A 15973-nucleotide genomic window follows, 5' to 3' on the forward strand; every position below is an offset into this window, starting at 1 on the left:
TCTCAAAAATGCCAAGTATAACAAAGAATTAGTGAAGTCGTTTGGAACAGAATGGGTGTTTTTACTAAATTAAAGTATACTTCAGGGGGAGAAAAAGACTCGGAAATCAGAGAAAGGTGCAAAGCTCAGTATACTGTGTGTACTCAGATATGCCAAAGAATAACGGAAAAAAGAAATTTACCTTCTGCCAGTCGCTGTTTCCATCCTTGAGCTGCATATGCAAAAAATTCATTATTTAGTGCTGAAGAACTGAGGCGTAAAATTCCATCGCTTCCCATCTAGGAAATAAGCCGACAAAAACAAGATCCATCAAGGATAATTCAGAGTTAAGTACACAGGAAAGAAGTGAAAACAGGGTGTATACGCGAGAGAGAAAGTGTGGTAGGAAAAGCACACATTGATGATTACAATAACAAAAATACATCAATTTAAAGGAAATCTTTATTAGGCATTTCCATTATTGGTGGTGAGTAAAACAAATGCATGGAAGTTCATCAAAACAGTGTGATATCTTTACCGTTTTACTATGTTGTAAATGGTACCAGGTTAAAAATCACCATGTTGACACCTTTCAACTAACTTTCAGAAATTAAATGTTCTAAGATTTGTGAAAGCTAAAGAAATCCAGTCTGATCACTTGGGTTCTTTCTCCGGCTGAGGTTTAGACAGGGAGAAGTTCTAAAGCATTAAAACGAATACCCGCACACTGTCATACATATCCCCTCATCTTCTAATTTGGATGCACACAAAAAACCAGCTAACTAGTAAGGTGCACAATGCCCGCAACCGTAAGCTACCGACCTCTTGCCTGAAACATACTAATTTTTAAAAACTCACATGTAGAAGGGATTCAGATAAGCATCATCAAACCGGGTGCTTTTACCTTTCCAATTATTTACTGCACCTCCTATGTGCAGACAGTCTGCTTGCGGACACAGAAGATCAAAGAACTGGCCTCGTCCTTGACTGGCTGCTTATGGACTGAGGAGTGAGGATCAAACGGTGTCAAGCACAGGGTGAATGGGCATTAAGAAGTGCAAAGTAATAAAAGCTGGGGGATGCTATCTAGGTGGACGCAAGCCGTTTGGAAGAACTGGATGCCAGAGGCAAAGCTGGGTCCTACAAGATAGATCTGGACGGTATGGTTCTAGAGAAAAATCATGTAGTGCCCGGTAGAGCTCAGGAACTTCCCCGAGGAGGGATGGCATCACAGGGCAGCGGTAGCCACCTGGCGTTCAACGGTGAGAGGTGCTTTAACCTGCTGGTTAGAGGCGTGGCAAACTGTAGCTCCAATTACATTTTCAAAGATTTCCTCTTAACTCCCATCCACACACTTCACAGGTCCTAATCTCTAATTGTTGCTGCTCCCTGAAAACATGCTCGGAGATTTCTCATCCCCAGGCTTCTGTTTGCTTGTGGTCTTTCCCACATTCCATCTTCACCACCGAAATCCTCCTCTTTTAAAATTTCACTCAACGCCTTCATGAACGTGTCAGCGGAACCATCCTCCAGGAGCAAAGGAGAACGCTGAATTTAAAAGTCAGCATTATACCAACTACTCTACACTGAATAATGCTCGATCCGATTCAGAAGATAGACACTGTGAATAAACATGAGGTATGCTGAATGCTGCCATCATGACATCCAGAGGGAAGTCACAGACTTGACATTCTTAAGTTTCTTCATCTAAGAAGCTGCGGATAGCACGCTAAAACATTCAGTGCGCATGGAAAATTTCAGGCAAGGCTTCGTTCATTCATCGGATCATTGTTTACTCACCCCGAGCTATTTCGTCTTTATTCGAGACCCTTATTAAGCCACTCATACGAACCCATGTACCTGGTACGTGTATACAGTGGCATTAAAGAAAAAGCCCCTGTCCTTCCATTGAATGTATTCTACGCACAGCAGAAGCTTCTGGTCCCTGTAGAACTCTTCCACCCACACAACTGTAACACAGTCCTATCACCACGCTAGGATCCCACCTCAGTGTCCTACCACAGCCCCAAGACTGGAGCCTTCCTCTCTTCTGACTGGACAATTCTAGGACTCTGTCCTCTGGAATGCAGTCCACGCACTGAACCAATGGGTCATTTGGTCCTGCGTCTCCAACAGAATACATGTGCCTGGGACCCAAGGGGTGGAGTGAGTGAATCTTTGTACTCTCTCTTCCGTAAACCACGGGCAGACAGTATACTTTCTGTGGCCAGAGCTCTAGGCCTTCTGAGAATAAAAGTCCATGTCCCTGGGGGACAATCATTTCTACTCGGTCAGGGCTTCTCAGCCTTGGCCCTATTGTCATTTTTTTAAATATTTTTTAAAGATTTTATTTATTTATTTGACAGATCACAAGTAGGGAGAGAGGCAGGGAGAGAGAGGGGGGGAAGCAGGCTCCCCACTAAGCAGAGAGCCCAATGCGGGGCTCGATCCCAGGACCCTGAGACCATGACCTGAGTCGAAGGCAGAGGCTTTAACCCACTGAGCCACGGAGGTGCCCCGGCCCTATTGTCATTTAAATACAGAGACTCCTTTATTGTGGCAGCTGTCCTGTATGTTGTAGGCTGTTGAACAGCACCCCTGGCTTCTACCCACTAGATACCCGCAGCAACCCCTCTCCCAAATGGGACAATTGTAAATGTCTCCAAATATTACCAAATGTCCCTTTGGGGCAAAATCATCCCCAGGTGACGATCATCACACTCTTGGACATGGTAAGGGCTCCACGGTAGCTAAAGCTTCGTCGGGTTCCTAGGTGCCTCTCACACCAGTGCATCAGTGGGCCGAGAGAGGGGTGACTGGACAGGTGGGATAATCGGCCCTCACGGTCATGAGGAAAGAGAACTGCTGCTGTAGGGCAAAGGCACAGAGAAGGATGTAGGGAGCACTGGAGCTTCATTAGGACCTCTCTGGGTGCTTCTGTGTCTGCTGGTGACAGCAAACACAGATTATAGCAATGACAGCCAGAATGAGCACAGGAGCCAAAGGCTCAGACTCCTCAGGGATGATGGTTTGGGTCACTTCCACCAGGCAAACTAGCAGAATTCCTGGCTAAGTGTGAGGGTAATCAGAGAAGGGAAACGATGAACTTAAGACCAGCTTGAGACTAGCAGAGTCTGTAGCTACACTGACTCCCTCATCATAAGTCTCGTTTTTTGTTTTTGTTTTCTCACCAAAATATTATGACTGGCCACTCTTTAAAGACTTAATGACAGAGGGCACTTAACATGAAACACTTTGAAAGAGATCTAGCAAAGGCAATTAGGATGAAGAGAAGACAGTTCCCCTAAAAGTTATGCCTCTAAGAAGTCTGAAATTTTCTGCAAATGTTGACTCTGCATGTCTGTCTGTGGTTTGGGAGCCTTGAGATAAAGCAACTTCACTTAGGAAGACTAACAGCGAAGAGATATTCTTATTGTGTAGATTTTAAATAGGACTAGTAGGTGGAAGGCAAGTTCCCTGAAGAGGTAAAGAAATTTGTTTGCTATGAAGTGCATTTATAGAAGGCAATGAATAGGTTGGGATTTTCCTATATTTGAGGACTTCATGGTGCCTTATAATCTTCCACAGTCCATGCAACACCTAACACAGTGCAGGTACTCAATAAATGCTTATTGCTTCCCTTGCTTTGTGTAATTGAAAGATTTAAAATTTAACTTTGGTAGTTGATATGCAGGATTTTCATTTCATGTATTCTCCCAGGCCAAGAGTGTGATTAGTTATTAATTGAAATTTCAGCATAATTTTAAGACACAAAGAAATACCAGATCCAGATTAGCTCTGTCAGTGTTTCGGGATTTCAGCGCATGAAAATGCAAGGCAGTGTGAAATAAACACATTCAAAAATATGGAAGCTAGCCCTGAAGGAAAGTGTTTTTCTTTTAAAACAGAAAGAATAATATTAACTGCCAGGCTTCTAGCCTGTATGAGACAGCACAATTAAACAATGGAGCTAAATTGGACTTAGGAAATACGTGCCAATAAAACTTTTAAAATACACTATTAATTTTATGGCCTTTAAGAAATACTGTCCAAAAGACATAACATTTTAATGAGCTGGAACAATAAACATTTCTGAAAGGTTTATTTATTTATTTATTGCTGAGCCATAAATTCTTGTTTTTCAGATTGCCCATGCTAGAAATGCTCATTCTAAAAACTCCCTTAACTCTCTTATAATGAAGTGTCTAACTAAACTATTGATAAATTATGCTACCTTTTTAATTAGGAGGGAAAACCCCTGAACATTTTAGTTGTTACAGAGGAAAATAAATATGAGTAAAGGAAAATTCCTTCATGCCAAGATCCTTTCACAAAGGTTTAAACCCCTTATTGGTGAGTCTATCCACTTGCCTTTGGTATTGGTTATAACATCCATTTTGTGGGATGGATATCCATGGAATTCAAAAGGTTGAAATGCCAGTTCTGCTTGTACCCTATCCAGTTTTTGAAGGTCAATGAATTTTAATTCTGTACACAAATATATCTATGTTTAATAATAATCCTTTAAACCTCTAATATATTCTTTATCACTTTTCTTCTTATTTTAGGTTTCCTGTGATTCAGAACGCATGACATGTGGGCTGCAAAGTGGAACAGAGAGAGATGTGTTGGAGAGTTTGAAAATAGCCCGACAATAACGGGACACCTAGATACATTAAGCAATGTGGATTTCATTCTACAGACAATGGGGAGCCATTCAGAGTGAAGCCACCCCACACTGAGCATGTGCAGGTAAGCAGGATGCTGGTTTAGGCGGGGTGGTCAGGATGGGCCTCTCTCTTGAATCCTCACTATTGATAAGTGATGTTCATGGAGACACCAGACAGAAACAAGGAAGGAGTCTTGAAACCATCTGGGAAAGAGTGTGCGAAGTGAAGGGATGCCAGTCCAGAGACAGACTCTTGGCGGGGGTTGGGGGAGGGTGCCACCAGGAGACCTGCAGACCCGGAGACACACTGGACAGAAGAGGCACAGAAGCTGAGGGAAAAGAAACATGCTGGGCTGTAGATCCACTGTATAGCCTGCCCACCCCTACCCCCTCTGCAAAAAGGGAGCTGGAAAGCCTTTGGCAGATTCTGGTCTGAGGAATGGGAAGTTCTGACATTTCAAAAGGATAGCTCTGATGGCTGTGTGTAAAACAGACTTTAGAGTAGTGCCATCTAACAGTAAGATAAATGTCAGCCACATATGTGATTTCAATTTTTTAGGAGTCACTTTGAAACAGTAAAAAGAAATAATGTGAAATTCTAATAACACCCTTTATTTAATCCAACCTATCCCAAATGTTACTGTTTTAATATACAATCAATATGAAATATTAAGATATTTTTTCATTGTTTTGTTTATTAATTCTTAAATCTATGGTGCAAATTTTTAAATATCTCATTCAGATCAATCCTGTTTCTTTTGCCCAGCAGCCACTGGTGGCTCACAGCTATTGGAAAGAAGACTTACGAGGACACAAGCATGTAATTACAGGGATGATCCAGGAAGAAGGTGATAGTAGCTTGGACTATGGTGACAGTAGTAGAAATGGGGAAATGCTTGGCTTTTGAGTTTCTTCTAAAGGCTGAACCAACAGAACTTGACATATTGGATGTGTGGTATGAGAGAAAGAGATCTGGCAAGGATGACACCAAAGACCTTTTTTTGGCTTTGTTAACTACAATTATGAAATTTCTATTTACTAAAATGAAGAAGACAATGGAAAGAGGAGGTTTGGTTTTAAACCAGTTAAGGTTGAGACACGGGTAACAATTCCAAGCAGATGCCTCTGGTAGATCATTCTGCATATAGCATATAGGGTGTCCCAGACATAGGCAAGACCAGACATAGGCAAGACAGGAACTCCTGTCCAGAATCATCTAGGGAAGGCCAAAGTAAAAATGACAAAAAGTCTTAAGATTATTTAGACAATGGAAGTAAAGAGAAGGGAGCTATTCAAGAGAGGTATAGAAACTGGACTGACAGGGCTAAGTGCTCGTGTTGTGGGTGGTGAATGAGACCAAGGCATAAATGATGAGCCTCAAGTGTAGAGCTAGGATAATTTGGTGGTTGCCAGGAGCAGAAATCAGGACGGAAAAGGTACAAGAAGGAGCTGTATTCTGGACAAAGAAGTGATGGGTTTTGTTTTGGATATGCTGACATAAGGATATCTTAAAGACATCCACATAAAGATGTCTAATCAGTAACCAAGACTTAGGACAAGAAGCTCAACAGCAAGGGAGGGATCCAACAGAGAAAAGAAGGAATTGTCAGCAAAGAAAGAAGAGTTAAAAACATGGATATGGGTAAGAATAAAAAAAAAGAATTTACCCAAAAAGAAGACAGCTTTAAAGCAGAGCCTTAGAAACACTAATTCAGAAGGAACAGGGAGCAAATGTTGATCCCTCTAGAAGACTGAACTAAAGCTCTCTGACCGAGGTAGGAAGAAAATCAGAGCTCGGGGCCTCAGAGATGTAAGGGAAGTAAGTGATCTGTGTTGTGTGTGTGCTGGTATCTACCAAACGTGTGGAATGATTTAACAGTATGTGTAGTACACTATGTAAGTTGTGGTGCCCAATTAAAAAAAAAAAGTCCATAGGGTCTTTACAGCAAAGACCAATTAGGAAATGAATGCGACAGCAAAAGAGTAATGAGCAGATAAACTATACACTGTCATCACTGACCCTCTTAGAGTCTGAGCACCCCATGCTCCTGTACCATGTACCCCAGTAAGAATTAAAGTCAGAGCACTCATTCTAATAGGTAATTTTTCATTTTTTATCTTATTTAGTAGGATTCAGGTAGCTCAGGAGACTCCATAAATATGCTCAAGGTTTATCCATAAGGGAAGATGTAATTCTTGAAGCATTAACTTAGGCATAAAAGTGGAAGAGGGCTCTTGAGAGAGGGAGGATCCAGTAGGGGAGACGGGACTGACAATACACTAAGGACAACTGGGCCACTAACTTTCGAATGCTATTTCCAAAACTGCATTAAGACAGTATTTCCCAAACTGTAATTTCCAAAACAGGAATTTAAATAAGTAATTTTAATTTTAATGGGTCCTCCATCTACAAGGAAACTGATTCTGCCATCCGATAAATACAGCTTGTATTTACTAAATATGGTTAAAATAGTTTTCTTTACTGTATTTTCTAAAAATCATAATTTATTTTTAATGCCTAAGAATATATCTATTATGCAGTATTTCTCCAATTTTTTAACCCTGTAATCCTCTTATAGAACAATTACCAATATTTCATGGAACAAGTATTCTCCAGAATATAAATTTGGGGAATGATGCGTTAAAGGCTGTAAATCAGTCAGAAGCAATGAAATAACCCTAAGCACAATGAATGTGCACATGTTGGATACTAAATCCCTGGTGAACAAAGGAACAAAAAATGCTCTCAGATCTGGACATGGGATCATTTCCAGTACAACACAAGAATCAAACATTCAAAATAAATAAGTAAAATAGTGAATATAAAACTAGGGAATATCATGCTAAGTGAAATAAGTCAAACAAATACCATATCTTTTCCCTCATATGTGGAATCTAAAAAACAAAACAAACAAGAACAACAACAACAAAAATCATAGTCTTAAATATAAACTGGCAGTTGCTGTAGAACAGGTTGGGAGGGGGATGGGTAAAATAGGTAAAAGGAAGTAAGAGGTACAAACCTCCAGTTATAAAATAAATAAGTCATGGAGATGAAATGCATAGCATAGGGAATATGGTCAATAATATTGTAATGACGTTGTACGGTAACGACCCTTACTTACTGTGGTGAGCATTGAGTAATGTATAGAATTGTCGAATCACTATGTTAGAGACCTGAAATAGCACTGTACATCAACCATACTTCAGTAATATAGCACCATTTGCCAACTACACTTCAATAAGAAAAAAGATAAGCAGGTAAGCAACGATTTTTAAAAGCAGTGAAAACTTGTAAAGGGTGATGTAATATGCTTTAGTCTATAGGCCTAAACAACTTCAAGGTCAAAGCCCACTTTAGAAAACAACTATTTGGCATAGCTCTTAAAAAAAAAAAAAAAAAAATATATATATATATATATATATATATATATATATATCAAAATATAAGCAAATGTAACAACATTTCTTTTGAAAAGTAAAGACTCTAATTTTAGCGGCCCCTGGGTGGCTCAGTCGGTTAAGCACCAACTCTTGACTTTGGCTCAGGTCAACATCTCAGGGTCATGAGATCGAGCCCCACTTTGGGCTCCATTCTCAGCGGGGAGTCTGCTTGAGATTCTCTGTCTCCTTCTCCCCCTGCCTCCCCCCACCCCTGCACTCAGTCTCTCTCTTGTGCTCTTTCTCTCTTTCCAAATAAATTTTAAAAATGAAAATAAATAAACAAAAAGTAGAGATTGTAATTTAAAATTGTAACTAAGACTATATGGAATTACATGGAGGTTAAAGAAAAAAACACGTTATACTATGCTCATCCTCCTTCCACCTAATTTTTAAAAAAATATGCATGGAATAAGCTAAAGTAAACCAAAGGGACATCTCAGAGAATATATTATCCCCCAATGGCAATAGTGAGATGGAATAGGAGGAGGCTTTTGTGTTATCACTGTTATGATAGGGCTTTTATCACAAATTCCCTCTTCTGAACTGAGCTGTTGCCTTTTCTTCCTATTACTTACTCCTTGGGGGATCACTGCTGAGCACTAGGGCGAAAAGCACAAGGTATAATGTTCAGCATGGAAGGGTTTGGGAGATGGAAGCTCCCCCATAATGTGGATGACGCCAAGTGTAATGCTTAACTAGAATGAAGTTCTTCAAGCAGAGGAATGAGCCCAAGAAGTACATAGCAACAGTTAATTATTCAATGAGATTTTTGTGTGTGTAAATTACAAAGGGCTTTGAGACTAAAGAAGATTATAAGATGGCATAATGATAACTAGTCCTATGGGAACTGCTTACTGCCTTCTCATTTAAAAATTCATAGAAACATACAAGTGTATGAATCTATATATCTGTATCTATCTATCTATCTATGTATATCCATGCATTTACGTATATGTGTGTATACACACACATACACCAAACACACAAGAAGTTTTCTCCTTCCTCTGGAAACAAATTTGTAAGCAATCCAACCCCTTGGCTAAGATCATGGTCTTCTTTAAAATGCGGTCTCTTGTGCGTTCTAAGAGAACTGCTCTCTCACCCACCAGATGACCCGACCAAGCCCCCAGATCCACAGAGGAAATGTTCAGTCAGAGGTTAGGGAGGCCATTCTCTAGAGTAAGACATGTTGGCAAGCAATTTCTCAGGCCCCAAGCAATAAGAGAATTGGGAAATTCTCTGGGATTGGGAAAAAGGAATTCCCAGCAATAAGAGAAAAATAAAAACTTTCTCATAATTACTGCTATGAATTTCAGCATATATAATAAGGAAAACCACATGTGTGGGGTGTGTATATTAGAAATATATGAAAAAATTTTTGATATTGATTCTTAAAAATTTTCAATTATTGAGTTTCAATTATCATACTTACATGAGATTTCTCTCAATCTTCTATACAATCTTATTAGCAACAATAATCATTTTCTAATGACATTATCCTATGTTTCTACACTCTGCCACCTTTTCCAAGAGTCATCCCATTTGCAGATTTTAAAGCAAGGAGTCTTTATTCTTATATGCTACTGGCACAAAGCAGACACAAAGATCAATGGAACAGAGCGGAGAGCCCAGAAATGGACCCTCAACTCTACTGTCAACTAATTTTCGACAAAGCAGGAAAAATTATCCAATGGAAAAGGACATTCTCTTCAAAAAATGGTGCTGGGAAAATTTTACAGCCACATGCAGAAAAATGAAACTGGACCATTTTCTTATACCATACACAAAGATAAACTCAAAACGGATGAAAGACCTAAATGTGAGACAGGACTCCATCAAAATCCTAGCAGAGGGGGCAACTAGGTGGCTAAGTCGGTTAAGCAGCTCCCTTCGGCTGGGTCATGATCCCAGGGTTCTGGGATCAAGCTCTGCATCGGGATCCCTCCTCAGTAGAGAGCCTGCTTATCCCTCTCCTTCTCCCTGCCTCTCTGCCTACTTGTGCTCTCTATCTGTCAAATAAAATAAAAATAAATCTTTAAAAAAAATTCTAGCAGAGAACACAGGCAGCAACCTCTTCAACCTTAGCCACAGCAACTTCTTGCTAGACACATCTCCAAAGGCAAGGGAAACAAAAGCAAAAATGAACTAATGGGACTTCATCAAAATCAAAAGCTTCTGCACAGCAAAGGAAACAGTCAACAAAACTAAAAGGCAACCTACGGGATGGGAGAAGATATTTACAAATGACATATCAGATAAAGGGCTAGTATCCAAAATCTATAAAGGACTTATCAAACTCAACACCAAAAAAAAAAACAAATGATCCAGTCAAGAAATGGGCAGAAGACAGATATGAACAGACATTTCCCCAAAGAAGAAATCCAAATGACCAAAAGACACATGAAGACTTGGCGTCAGGGAAATACAAATACAAATCAAATACAATCAAATACAAATCAAATACAATCAAATACAAAATCAAAATCACAATAAGATTCCACCTCATTCCACCAGCCAGAATGGCTAAAATTAACTAGACAGGAAACAACAAATGTTGATGAGGATGCAGAGAAAGGGGAACCCTCTTACACTGCTGGTGGGAACACAAACTGGTACAGCCACTCTGGAAAACAGTATGGAGGTTCCTCAAGATGATAAAAATAGAGCTAACCTACAACCCAGAAATTGCACTATTAGTTGTTTTCCCCAAAGATATAAATGTAATGATCTAAGGGGGCACCTCTCCCCATTGTTTATAACAGCAATGTCCACAATAGCCAAACTATGGAGAGAGTCCAGATGACAATCAGCAGATAAATGGACAAAGAAGATGTGATAGATAAATAGATATAGATATACACACACACAAATGGAATATTATGCAGTCATCTAAAAATGAAATCTTGCCATTTGCAATGATGTGGATGGAACTAGAGAGTATTCTGGTAAGTGAAATAAATGAAATAAGTCAATCAGAAAAAAACAAATACCATATGATTTCACTCATATGTGGAATATGAGGAACAGCAGAGAGGATCATGGGGGAAGGGAAGGGAAACTGAATGGGAAGTCATCAGAGAAGAAGAATAACCATGAGAGACTTTTAACTCTAAGAAACAGACTGAGGGTTGCTGGAGGTAGGTGAGGGGATGGGTCATTGGGTGATGGGCATTAAGGGTGGCACACGATACTATGAAAATTTTTAAAAAATTAAAAAAAATTAAAGTGCTATTCCATCTTCAGTGTTTTGGAAGTTTGCTCAGAAGAAATATAGCCAGTGATGAAATAGGTGAGAATAAATGAAATAAAGACACCTAAAGGCAAAGAAAAAGTCACTGACAGATCAAGCTTTGATCAGCTTCTCAAAACTAGAAAAGTGTATTTTGTTGCTTATGGTTCATCTATTTTGTTTTATTTAATTTTGCAGACAATCTCTGACCAATCAGGACATTTTGATAGATTTTTGATACAAAGTGATTTTCTTATACAAATGCAGATAAATAAAATTTGAACAAGTTTTAGCAAATAGGAGAATGTGTGTGTGTGTGTGTGTGTGTGTGTGTGTGTGTGTGTGTGTATCTTTAAAGAAAATCACTCTTATAACTGCATTTTCATCAATGTTCCCTCTGTGGGAGGGAAATAAAGAAAACTTTCAATGTATTCCATCATGAAACAGAATACTAATGCTTTATTTAGTGAAAATCAAGCTCATGTTCTTGTGTAGATAAAATAAGATTATGTCATAATGTAGTGGGAAGCAATGAATCACTGTTTCTACTTGTAATACACTGAACAGCTGTGTTTAAGTGACTGTCTATTAGTCATTCATTTCTTTAACAAACATTTCATAAGTATCTACTACATGCCAGGAACCATGAAATGGACAACGTCTACTGCCACAAAAGCCTAGCACTTAGAATAAGACAGATAGTATGATAAGTACCAAGAGAAGAAAAAGAAACTATGAGAACCCCTACACCTGGGTATCTGGAATGTTTTTAATTCCCCCTTTGTAGTCTGTTTATATCCATGTCTGTACATACCTCTTTTCTCCTCTCTATAGTTCAACAATGGCCCCAACCCACTTATTGTTCAATAATAACTAAAATCAATAACTATATTTAATTTTGTACCTCCAACAGCCCTGAAGGTAAGTAAGTGGTGAAGCAGGATGTAACCCCCTAAAATGATACCTCTTTACACCATATAGCTTCCTTTAATTAACATGCAGGCATTCATTCTTTCACTCAAAATCTTTATATGCTAGGTGCAGGGAATACAGTGATAAAAAAATATACAGTCCCTTTCCCATAAGGTTGTGATCACAAATTGCGTTAAGGTCCTTGAAGGAGAAGTAACAAATACTCTAACACAATGTTCTGGGTGTAATTTTGTGCAGGAAGGATTCTCTGAGGTCTTAGTATTTAAGTAGAGATGCTTAAGTGAAGGATAAGAAAGTGTAAGCTATAAAGTGAATAAAGGAGAAGTCCAACAAACTATTAGCAAACTGAATTAAAAAATACATTAAAAGGATCATAGACCATGATCAAGTGGGATTTATTCTGGAGATGCAAGGATGGTTCAAATATTTGCAAATCAATCAATATGATGCAGTACATTAACAAAACAAAGAAGGAAAATTTTATGATAATTTTAATAAATTCAGAAAAAGTATGTGACAAAATTCAACATCCATTTATGATAAAAACTCTCAACATAGTGGGTATAGAAGGAATATAATGCAACCTAATAAACACCATATATGACAAGCCCACAGCTAACATTATATTCAATGGTGAAAAGATGAAAGCTTTTCCTCTAACATCAAGAACAAGTATACCCACTCTCAATATTTTTATTCAACATAGTATTGGAAGTCCTAGCCACAACAGTTAGGCAAAACTAAAACAAACAAACCAAAAGGAAAGGAAAGAAATAAAAGTCATCCACACTGGAAAGACAGAAGTAAAATTGTCAGTATCTGCAGATGACATCATTCTATACATAAAAAAAACAAAAAACTTCACCAAAAAAACTATCAGAGGTAATAAATGAATTCAATAAAGTAGCAGGATGCAAAATCAATATATAGAACTCTGTGGCATTTTCGTACACTAATAATGAATTATCAGATAAAAATTAAGGAAACAATCTTATCTACAATTTCACTGAAAAGAATAAAATACCTAGAAATAAATTTAACTGAGGCAGTAAGAGACCTATACCGTATAAACTGTAACACTGATGAAAAAAGTGAAGAAGACACACATAAGTGGAAAGATATTCCATGCCCACAATTGGAAGAATTAATATTATTTAAATGTCCATACTACCCAAAGCAATCTACAGATTTAATGCAGTCCCTATCAAAATTCCAATGGCATTTTTCAGAGAATTAGAACAAATAATTTCAAAATATGTGTGGAATGATAAAAGATCCTGAATAGCCAAAGCAATCTTGAGAAAGAAGAATAAAGCAGGGGGTAATCATGCTCCTTGGTTTCAAACTACACCACAGAACTACAATAATCAAAACAGTATAGTAAGGGCATTAAAACAGACACATGCATCAATGGAACAAAACTGAGAACTCAAAATTAAACCAACACATATATGGACAAATTAATTTACAATAAAAGATCCAAGAACATACAATGGAAAAAGTCTCTTCAATAAATGGTGTTGGGAAAACCAGACAGCCATGTGCAAAAGAATGAAACTAGGGCATTATATTATATACAAAAATTAAATTTAAATGAATTAAAGACTTGAATGTAAGACCCCAAACCATAAAATTCCTAGAAGAAAACATAGAACATAAGGTCCTTATCAACACTTTTGTGGATCTGACTCGGAAGGCAAGGGAGACTAAAAACAAAACAAAACAAAACACAAATAATGGGATTACATCAAAATAAAGTTTCTGCCTAGTGAAAAAAAACATCATTGCAACAAAAAGGCAACCTACTGAATGGGAACAGATTTTTGCAAATTATATCTTTTACAAGGAATTAATATCCAAAATATATAAGGAATTCATATAAGTCAACAACAAAATAACAACCTGATTCAAAAATGGGCAGAGGATTTAAATGGATATTTTTTCTCAGAAAGACATACAAATGACCAACAGACATATGGAAAGGCACTAATTGTAAGGGAAATACAAATTGAAACCACAGTGAGATACCATCTCATACTTGTTAGAATGGCTATTATTAATAAGAGAAGAAATAACAAATGTCCACACAATGTAGAGAAAAGAGAACCCTCATGCACTGTTGGTAGAAATCTAAATTGGTGCAGCCAGTATGGAAAACAGTACAGAGGTTCCTCAAAAAATTAAGAATGCGGGTCACCTGGATGGTGCAGTCGGTTAAATGTCCAATTCTTGGTTTTAGCTCAGGTCATGATCTCAGGGTCCTGGGATCAAGTCTTGTGTTGGGCTCTGTGCTCAGCGATTCTCTCTCTGCCCCTCCCCCTCCTGGCATGCACTCTCTCAAATAAATATTTTTAAAATATTTTTATTTTTTATTTTTCAAATAAATAAATCTTTTTAAAACATTAAGAATTAAGAATAGAACTACACCATGATCCAGATGTTCCACTTCTGCATATCAATCAGAGGAATATAAAAACACTATTTGAAAAGATATATAGATCCCTATATTTATTGAAGCAATGTTTACAATAGCCAAGAAATGCAAACAACATAAATGTCCATCAATGCATGACAAAGAAGATATGGCATTTATTATCTATATATATATAAATTATATATTTATATATATTATATTACTCAGCAATTTAAAAATGTTGTATCTTGCAATTTGCAACATAATGAATGGTCCTTAAATGTATTACACTAAGAAGTAAGTCCCGTGGAGAAAGAGAAATACCAAATAATTTCACTTATATGTGGAATCTAACAAAACAAAACAAATGAACAAACAAAACAAAATCAAACTCGTATATATAGGGAAAGGGAGTCAGGGTGGGTGAAATTGGGGGTCAAATGCATGGGCATGGGTAGTAACTAGATTTTGCAGTGATGACTTTAGTATACAAATGTCAAATTATAATGTTGTACACCTGAAACTTATATAATATTAAACACCAGTTTTACCTCAATAAAAGAGAGAGAAAGAGAGAGAAGCCATCAAAACTCTGGAAAGAGAGGCAAAGAACCATGTTATAAAGGACAGCGCAGTGAGTGATGGCAGCTGAAGAGTATGTGACACCAAGATGTGTTGCTATTGTTTTTGCTTGTTTAACTTTTTGTTTGGTGAATAAGGATTAGCTGAGAAGGTCCACCTCCCTATGCTTTAGTTTCATCATATGTAAACTAAGAATAACAAACTCTTCACTTTGTAGAGTTCTGTGATTATTAAATCAATAAATAGATGTATAATGCTTTGAACAGTGCTGGCTTAGGGAAAGAGCTCCAGGAGTGCAGCTGTAAAAATTATTAATATTATTTGGTAGAAGGTGTGACAGACACACCCTAGGGTACCCTCACGGAGTCACAACTCTGTATAATCTCCTTCCCTGAGTGTGGGAAGAACCTGTAATTTGCTTTTAGCCAATTGAAAATGGGAAAGAGGATGGGCGGTCCACCCTTTTGATTACGTTACAGAGAACTCCATCTTAACCAACGGAGGCAGAAACACTCTCCTGCTGGCCTTAAAGAAGCAAACCATCATGTTGCAAATTGCCTCTGGAGCGAGGTGACCTCTGAGAGTGGAGGGCATCAACCTTACAGCCGACGGAAGCGAATTCTGCCAACAACCTAACTGAGCAGGGGAAGAAGATTCCAAGTTGCAAAGGAGAGTGCCCCGGGACAAGCCCTGGTTACGGTTTCAGCCTGAACAGAGAAATCGG

The 15973-nt window shown here is 38.1% G+C and overlaps 1 protein-coding gene across 7 annotated transcripts in view; it reads right to left on the reverse strand.

Moving 5' to 3' along the window:
• The window catches only part of ASXL3 (ASXL transcriptional regulator 3), a 196072-nt gene that overhangs the window by 17589 nt on the left and 162510 nt on the right, over nucleotides 1–15973 (reverse strand). For all 7 annotated transcript variants that reach the window (XM_047698328.1, XM_047698330.1, XM_047698334.1 and 4 more), the window contains one exon: nucleotides 182–278. In XM_047698328.1, the coding sequence (XP_047554284.1) occupies nucleotides 182–278 (97 nt within the window). The remainder of the gene's footprint in view (nucleotides 1–181; nucleotides 279–15973) is intronic.

This window comes from Lutra lutra, chromosome 12 (genome assembly GCF_902655055.1).
Source record: "Lutra lutra chromosome 12, mLutLut1.2, whole genome shotgun sequence".
Classification (NCBI taxonomy): domain Eukaryota; kingdom Metazoa; phylum Chordata; class Mammalia; order Carnivora; family Mustelidae; genus Lutra; species Lutra lutra.